This window comes from Tupaia chinensis, unplaced genomic scaffold (genome assembly GCF_000334495.1).
Source record: "Tupaia chinensis unplaced genomic scaffold, TupChi_1.0 Scaffold000493_1, whole genome shotgun sequence".
Taxonomy (NCBI): Eukaryota; Metazoa; Chordata; class Mammalia; order Scandentia; family Tupaiidae; genus Tupaia; species Tupaia belangeri.
In genome coordinates, this window is record NW_006160005.1 from 4,032,728 (window position 1) to 4,042,052 (window position 9,325).

General features: G+C 44.3%; 1 protein-coding gene across 1 annotated transcript in view; it reads left to right on the top strand.

The window, feature by feature from the left end:
* LOC102489272 (dynein heavy chain 9, axonemal) overlaps positions 1 to 9,325 on the top strand; it is a 39,868-nt gene that overhangs the window by 17,997 nt on the left and 12,546 nt on the right. The window contains exons 5-6 of the mRNA XM_027774922.1: positions 2,572 to 2,783; positions 4,636 to 4,869. Of these exons, the coding sequence (XP_027630723.1) occupies positions 2,572 to 2,783; positions 4,636 to 4,869 (446 nt within the window). The remainder of the gene's footprint in view (positions 1 to 2,571; positions 2,784 to 4,635; positions 4,870 to 9,325) is intronic.

Sequence of the window (9,325 nt, forward strand, 5' to 3'; positions counted from 1 at the left end):
CCTTGCAGAGCACTGTGTCCTTACTTGCCACCACTACCAGCCCTGCATCCGCCCCCCCCTTTTTTGTCTTTGAGAGATTGTTGCTATAGGGCATGCATGCTCACCAGAGAGACAGAGAGAGAGAAAGCAAGAAATCTCTCCCCAGGGAGGATGGCCATGCCACAATCCCTTTTCCTCCATTCTCTTCTCAGGATTTTGGACACATACACACATGCACCTAACATGAGTTTCAAACATCTGGGTCCGGGACTCAAACCATGGTCAGTCATGTGGGAGTACAGCAGTGTAACCATTACACCATCTGCTGGTTCTCCACGCATCTCTTTTTAACCCTCTCATCCCTTTCCTCCTAAGCAACACTCAATGAAATCAAATTGGTATCTTGAAATCAAACATGGTGAGAATATTGGAATATTGGAAATATGCCACAGAAAATTGTCAAATTCTATAACTAAGAAAAGGCATTTGTTTCTGAGAAGACTGTTGTTAAAATATTTACTAGCAAACTACTGGACGTCACTGTACAACTGGTTACTTACGCTCTGTCTTTATTCACTTCGTAAGCCACCATGCTGGCACCCTGGACTGGAAGACCAACGCTGTTCTCTCAACTGTGCTCTTAGGAGAGTGCCTATTTGTATGATTAAAAGAGATTTTTCTTCTTAAAAGTTTATTTATTCCTTCCATCAGAGAGAGTGAGGGTCTTCATGCTTCAATCCACACCCAGCCTCAGCCAGCCAGGATCACAAGTGAACACGCACCTCGCATGCCCAGGGAGACATTGCGGCCTGAAGCTGAGACTGCCCCATGTGGCGTTAGCATTCACAGAACATTGTGTTACTGTCTCGCCAGCATGGCTGACTGGAGATTTTGCTTCTTTAAAGGGCTTAGGGCTCTTTGTCCTCAGGACCTATGTGAGAGCATGTGGCCCTTAGAATGGCATTGGATTCTGAAGCTCCCTACTCTAGCACAGTGGTTCTGATATTCACTTTTCAGCTTCCCCACTTCAGAATTACTGCTCTAGTCAATGTACTGTGACATTTGACTTTTGAAAATCCGATTCACATACTGCTTCCCACAAACCCATTGGGAATACAAAGTACAACACACATGTAGGCATCCTCCTGAGTATGATGAACCTCATGACTGCCAAGGCAGGGATTCCAAAAGATAACCTTCCTTCTGCTCAGCTGGACAGGACTGTTCAGCTCATGGGGTGACCGTAGGCAAGTTATTTAGATTTTACTTTTTTTACTTATAAAGTAGAACTGCTAAAGCTACTTGGCAGGGCTTTATACAAGATGGTTATGTCTAGTGAGTAGGACAGTCCCTGGCATATCGAAACTACAGACCAGCCTTATAGTGCATGGTTAACTATGTGCATTGGGAGCTGGATCCCACACGGCTGACTGTGCTTTCAATCCATGCACTGATGACTTGAAAATTATGCATGACCGTGACATGTCATGGGGTGCTTTCTTCCTCTTTCTCTTTCTGGCAAGTAAATAGGTCCTCTGGCCACTTTAAAAAAATATGATAAGCAATACAAAAATTAGGTGCAACCTAATCATAGAATACTTAAGAAAGAAAGAAAAATACTGTTTGTTAAATATGTTTTGAGTCTCCTTTAGGACAAAAACAGCCTCATCCACATAATATAACCCAAGACCATCTACTCTTCTTTGATGACATTTGATTATCTACCCATAAAGAATCGGCCTTTATATACACCCCTTTCCAATTCAGTTTGCTCAAAAAGCATTTGCCATCCCTCTAAGTTGGTATGCACTCAGCCCAACAAAGCCCCTGGGTTTTCTACACCACCCCCCGATAACTACATGACAACTGGCTAAAGGCCTCTCTCTCTCCTTGACTGTGTTCAAAGGAAATGGTAGGAGATTCTCCTGGCTTTGAACACCAGCAGAACCTTGCCATCATCTGTCTGTGCTATTTCTCCAGGCCCTATGACTTCTCTTGTACAGGAGCTCAACAAGATTCTTAGTTAATGAATACCCGTGAGAGACACTGCCATTTATCAAACCCCCGTTTTAGTTCAAGCAGTGTTCTAGATGTTTATGAAGATTCAGTTTGCATTACCTTCAGCCTTCACAAGGACACTTTAGTTACTGTTCAACCTATTTTTGAGACTCTGAAGTGTTAGGCATGTCCACATGCAGGTTTTTCTGATTCTAAAACACCCTCTGTCATTTCTTTTGTCTTGTCTCCTATATATCAGCAGCAAGGACATAACAAAGGTGTACCGACTGAATTGTCTGCTACACAGAGCACCAGACAGGGGCTGGGAGGAGCAGGGAGATGAAGTTTAGACAGAGGAATGTTGTAAGAGAGAATACCTCAGACCATCATGCTCATTGTTCAGGGCTCTCCAGATTTACGTATTTTCGCATAAGAGCTAGAAAGTTTTTTGGTGGCAGCCTCCTCACTGTTGGATCAGTGTAGGAAGCAACTGCAGGGTTTGCTTTGCAGATCCTTCACTTTCCAGGCACCAGGGCTCCAGCAGGTGGGTATGAACCTACAGCAGGGAATGATGACACCTTCAATTCTTTCCAGCTCTGACAGAGGCACAGGACATCCATGTGCACCTGGTACCACTCCACTGCCACCTGGAAACCCTCGAGAGTGTGGAGTTTCCAGAGGTGAAGTCCCGGCTGCAGCCTCTGCTTCACGTGGTCTGTCTGATTTGGGCCACATGCAAGTGCTACCGCTCCCCAGGGAGGCTCACAGTGCTGCTCCAGGAGATCTGCAACCTTCTCATCCAGCAGGTGGGCCACCCTGGGATTTTCAGCAACCTCTCTCTGAGGGCTGGTTGGCACCGAGTCACAGGAAAGAGCCATGTATGCATTTTTCTAGGCAGGGAATAATTATGGTTCCAAGAGTTCTCACACTTGAATTATTTTACTTCACAAGCTGATAACTCACAAAGACGTTTTCAATAATACTAAGACATTGAGGAGGCCCAGTCTTCCTCTCAGCTCTGTTTAAGAATTGGGCAGGGGAAAGGGTAGGAAAAGTGAATTGCAACCTCCTTCCTGATTTGTTCTGAGGGATTCATATGAGGTAAGTGAAGCCTAGCAATTCAGAATGCCGCCTCTGGAGTCAGGCAACCCTGAACCAGATTCTGCCTTCAGCATTTGTTAGCCGTGTGTGCCAGGGAAGGTCACTTACCTTCTCTGTGCCTCATTCACCTCCTCAGTACAATATTGAAAAGAAGAGGACCTGAGTGATTGTGAGGGTTAATGACATAATGCACATGCCCTGCACATAAGAGCTCAGTACCTGTGAGCACTGGAGAAACAGCTTCTTAGATTATATGGTTCATGTCCCTTTTTCTTAGGAACTCTTTTCATTGCTAACGAGGGCAGGGTACACCTTGAGCAGTGAAACTGACCAGAACTAGAGGCGTTATGGAAATTTGGGTCATCTTCCCCCAAACTGGCTTCATTTGTCCCTAATGAGCTGTGGTCCTGAGAAAACAATAAACGAGCTTAAAGAGTAGCTAACAAGGACTGATCAATGGACCATATTGCAGACTACAAAATTCATGATCTTGTCAATTATCAAATGACCCCTGAAGGGTCATTATCAAGGAGGGCCTTATTATTTATTACTTATCATTATTTAAAGACATGGACTCAGGCTCAGGGTGATTAACTGACTTATCCAAGGATATCCCACCAAGACCTGAACTCAGGTTGTTCTAATCCTAGGCCAGCACTTTCCATTGTTCCTTGTTCATCAGCCAGAACTTTTTAGGTGGAAGTGTGAGAAAACCTGACCAAAATTAGCATCCACAAAAAGAAAACGTGCTGAGTTGTGGACCATGAAAATTGAAGGAAAGGGTAGGTTTGGCCCTGACTTAAAACGTACCCTTCAGATGTGGCCAGGACCCAGTTATCTCTGTGGTCATGATGGCGGCTGCCCAGTAGTTTCAGCTTTTCAGTTTTCAGGTTCAAGACTCTTGGAAGCAAGCAAAAAATTATGATCCAATGGGGCCAGCAGGTGGCATGAGGGTGAAGGTGCTAGAATCCCACATGGTTGACCACAGTTTGAGTCCTGGGCCCAGCAACTTGTAGCTCACACTGGACATGGGTACATGCATACCCAAAATCCTGAGAGGAGAATGGAAAAGAAGAGATTGTGGCATGGCCATCCCTCCTTGGGGAGAGGGGGTGATTCACTGTCCCTCTCTGGCAAACATACACACCCTATAACAAAAACCTAAAAAAAAAAATAAAAATAAAACATTATGGCCCAAAGAATTTTTACACTTAAATTATTTTACTATTGAAAGCCAGCAAGTCACAAACACCTGTGAAAGACTACCTGGCCTAACACCAGCTGGCCCAACAAGTCTCATTGTGTCTCCTGGTCTCTGACTGGTCCGTTGCCTAACCCTGAATTAATCTCTGTGGCTCAAGAGTCATTGAGATTATTGGCTTAAACCCTGTTCCTAGTCTACCTGTGGGACTTGGGCTGGAGTCAGATGTTCCCTGTATTATGCTTATGGAAAATATTACTTGGACAATTGTTTAGTTCCAAGTTAGTGTTGGCAAATTTAAGGGACGTGCTGCCCCTTCAGCCGGGCTCAGTGACATTCACCTGTTTGCATTCCAGGCATCCAATTACCTCAGCCCAGAAGACCTCCTGAGAAGTGAGATAGAAGAAAGTCAAAGAAAACTGAGAGTGGTCTCAGACACCTTGAGCTTCTTTAAGCAGGTGTTTCAGGACAGAAGGGAGAACCTTCATACTTACTTCAAAGAGAACCAGGAAGTCAAGGAGTGGGATTTCCAATCCTCTTTAGTCTTTGTGCGGTTGGATGGCTTCCTAGAACGACTGCATGTGGTGGAGGTGAGTGTGAGCCTCACTTCAGGCTGTCAAACCCAGAAAGGAGTAAGCAATATAAGCACCAAAAATGCAGCAAAGAAAAAGGAACAGCACAGCCTGCTGGGCAAACTTCCATTGATTGGAAAAACCCATAATAAGGGTTCAACAAATATTTGTCATTTGGATTGATCGCCTTATAGTGGTGTGACAATCCATACATCATAGATGTTTAGGAAACTCTGATCATAGACCCATTTTGAAAGAAGGCCCAAGGAATCAGCCAGCTAATCTATCTGGTTTGCAAATTGCCCATAGTCTTCTACTTGTGTATCAAATAAACTCTGACTGAGAAATCCAAAATGAAAGTCAGCAGATCAGGGTGCAGCCTGCTGTTCCCCTGAAGCTTGTTGCTTTAACTTTTCCTCTTCTACTCTTCTGCCCTCCAGGTGGCTCTGCAAACTCCGAAACTAATGAACCCCCATGCAAAAGAAATACAATGTTGGCACAAAGACATGTCTACCCATCAATTATTTATAAATTAATGTGAATTTTAGTTTGGATACTGGGGGAGAAGACCTGAGGCTTTTTCTTTTGATTGTTTCAACTGTAGGATTTAATATGTGGTCTTTTAATATTTCTCAGTCATATATTTGTTGATTGAACTTTGTAGGGAGGATAATGGACATAATGAAATGAAAGATGTACTTACACTAAAACCGATTAGAGAAATTCAGGGTCGAGCTCAAAATTAGGAGAATGGACAAGAGAAAGATAAGGAATTAGAATCATATTCCCAGCTGCTATTAGTGGAGATTTGGAGTGAAGAGAGATGTGTTCGAGAGAGGCTGTAATGAACAGAACTAATCATAGGATTGCAAAGATAAGAGAATATGTGATTGAGTCTGTTCATTTCAGTGCAGAAAGTATCGATCCAGGACAACCATGCACCAGGCACTGAGCTGGGTACTGTGATACAAAAATGACTAAGGATTTTTGCCTTTAAGAAGTGTATGGACCTGTAGCTACAGCAAAGGAAAAAGTCACCAGACTAAGAAAGGAGGTCCAGGGGTGGAAAGACAGACTCTGGAAACTTTATTGAGGTATAGTGAATGCTGTAACAGAAGCAAAATTCTCTTATTGGGAGCAAGAAAAAGGGGCTCCCAACCCACCAGGGCTTAAAAAAAAAAGTAGAAAGCACGAGAGGAAATCAATTTTGAAATTAGAGTAAGTAGGAAAAGATGGAGAAAGACATAAGACAGAAAAATGCATGAGAAGAAAGAGAAACTAGAGCCTATGAAAGGTACCCCTTAAACCTGTCATGGGGAGTATAAATAATTGATATCATCCTAAATGCTTCCTTTCCTGCAGCTATTTCCATCACAACCCTTGGTGTGCAGCCACTCTATCCCTCCTCCTCCACTCTTTAGTCCTCTCATCTCCCATATCGACTCCTTTGCTGGCATGTAGCTAGAGATGATGGACGCTCCGCTTCCAGCCCGCCCCTGGCCTGGTCTGACCACAGAGGAATCCTTGCCACTGCCATATTGCAGCTAGCCTGTTTGCAGGCTCTCCATCCTTGTGGACAGCCCTGGGAATAATAGCAGAGCACAGCTCAGAAATGACTGCTCGGGCAGGATCCTTAGGCCCTGGGCACACATGCTAATGCTGTGACTTTGCATATAGACAGCTCTTCTCCCATTAGGGCACCTAATCTGCTGGGTATATTCCATAAATGTAAGCAGAGAGGGCCGCCAGTCCCCCTGGAGTCATTACCCTCACAATAGTCCTCTCGCTCAGGCTGCTTTTTCCTTCAGAATCAAGGGCACAGATGCATGAAAAGCATTTGCCCCAGTTTAATCAGAGAGTGGTTTGAATGCCACTGTGCTGTCTTTACGCATCTTCCCCCTCCTAAGTTTTCTGTCCTTTGCTCTGGTTTACATCTTTGCTCCTATGCCCAGTTCTCCTCCATCTCTCTTCCTGACTTTTCCCCCCTCTCCTTCCTTTTTCCTAACTCTTCCTACTCTTTCAACTTGTCTCCCTCCCTTTCTCCTTTTTCCTCTCTTTTTATTTCCTTCACCTTGCTATTGGCCCTGACTTTCCACGCTCTTTCTTTTTCTTGTGGCCACTCCTTTACCCCCAGCTTGTGTTTCCTCCTGTCACTTTCCATCTTGCTAATGTTTGCTCAGACTCATCCCCCTTGCCCTTTGCCATCTTCCTCCTCCCCCATCTCTTCCCTGCTAGCTTGGTGCAGTGGGACCCAGGACTATCGATTGTCTTCTGGTATATTTCATGTAGCCCTTTAGTTAACATTCTCTGTATCGTTGTGATCAATGCCTGTTTGAAATGGGATTAATCTGCCTTTCCCCAGCAAGAATTAGCATGAATTTAGCCTTATTTACCTTCTGTTCCAAGACCATAGATGGCCATTGAGATGATGGTGCAATTAACAAACACAGGAAACCAAGTTAATGAAAGACATCCGTGCGTTTACCCCTGTGCATGCCCACATCAGGGTTGCTTGTGTGAAGGGCTGGCTTCTACTCTCCACAGTTCTTCCAGCTTTCTCCCCTCTGATTTGTGATGCTGTTTTCCTTTCTTGCACAAAATAATTTTGTTGTTCAGATCCACTCTTCACCACTGGGTGCTTGCTAAATGAAGGGAGGGTCTGGAAGGAGGGGTGTCTTGCCCAGTCATTTTTTAGGTCTGCAGTATGTGCGTAATGCATTCTCAAGGGACCACTGTCATCCTCCTTCTCATCACAACTTTGGTCTAGCTAATCTCTTAGAAAGCTAACCTTCGTGTTGGGACCAGTAGATGTTGTAATAGCTATGTCGCTGGACTCCCATGTAGTCAACCGCAGTTTGAGTCCTGGACCCGGTGACTTAAACTCATGCTGGGCGCATATGCATGCATGCCCAAGATCCTGAGAGGAAAATGGAGGAGAAGGGATTGTGGCATGGCCATCCTTCCTGAGGAGTAATTTCTCGCTTTCTGTCTCTCTGTCTCTTTCTTTCTGGCAAGTGCACGCACCCTAAAGCAAAAACCTCTCAAGAAAAAAAAGAAAAGAAAGAAAAGAAAAGAAAAGGAAAAAAAAGAAAGCTAACCTTTGTGAACAGATAGAAAAAAGAAAATAGAAAAAAAAAATAGAGCTAATATGTGTTGGGGCCAGACTGTGGCACAGGGGTTAAATGCAATGTTCAGTGAGTCAATCCCCCATGGGAATTCTCTCAGTTCAAGTCCGCAGGCCTCCCTGAGTATGCTGGGCACAAGTGTTCCCAAGACCCAGTGCTGACTGAGGCTGGGCTGGATGGCAGCATTAAGACTCTGTTGGGGAGGGAACCAGCAGTTAGCGTAATGGCTATGTCACTGGACTCCCACGCAGTCGACCGCGGTTCGGGTCCCGGACCCGGTGGCTTAAAACTCACACCGGGCGCGTGTGCGTGCGTGCCCAAGATCCCGAGAGGAGAATGGAGGAGAAGGGATTGCGGCGTGACCATCCCCCCTGGGGGGTGATTTCTCGCTTTCTGTCTCTATGTCTCTCTCTGTCTGTCTGGCGAGCGCACGCGCCCTACAGTGAAAATCTCTCCCAAAAAAAAAAAAAAAGACTCTGTTGGGGATGCTATCTCTTTGTCTCGTCACTCAGGAAATAAATACACTTTAAAAAAATAATAATACATGTTTCAAGAACCTATCTCAAGCCAAAACCCACACCTTTGCAATCATCATGAAGTGTTTGGTATCAATACCCTGACTTTAACACATGAGCACACCTAAATACGATACATAAATTAGCTTTACAGCTCAGAGAGGTTTAGCTGGGATTTATACTCAGGAGCATATGATTCCAAGTATTCTCTTTCCACCTAACTTTGATATCTTCCAGGGAACTGCGAATGTCCGCTTCCTTCCCTTCCCTCCCTAGCTCTTTTCCTCTCTTCCCACCTTCCTTCCTTCCCATTTTGAGGATTCCAGACTGGCTTTGTGGTTTTATTGTGCACTTATACACTCTATTCTGCCTTGAACACCCTATTTTTTTTTTTTTTTTACCATGAACTTTCTAGCGCTTTCTGTCTATCAGTAAATAAATCATTCTGGTAAAGTTACAATTTCCATTCCAGGAAACAGCCTTATTTGACTTTATGACTTACTACAGAAATCTCAAAAGTATATAAAGTCTTTGCAATCCGAACAGTCAAAAATCGAAGAGAAAAAGTCATTAGTTGCCCCTGGATTCTTTCTCTCATCCTGCCTTACTGCTCAGTGCTCCGATACATACATGCACACTCACACATACGCACACATACGCACAGAGCTTATCTTTTTGGGCCATAATATTGTAGATTCTACAGATCCCCTATTTGTGTGTCTGCCTGCAGCCTCTTCCCTGCAAACAATGCAGTAAGCAGGTTGAAGAGAACCCTCATTTCTTTCATTATAAAATTGCTGTAAAGCTGTGATTCACTTGGAGACAGAATGATTT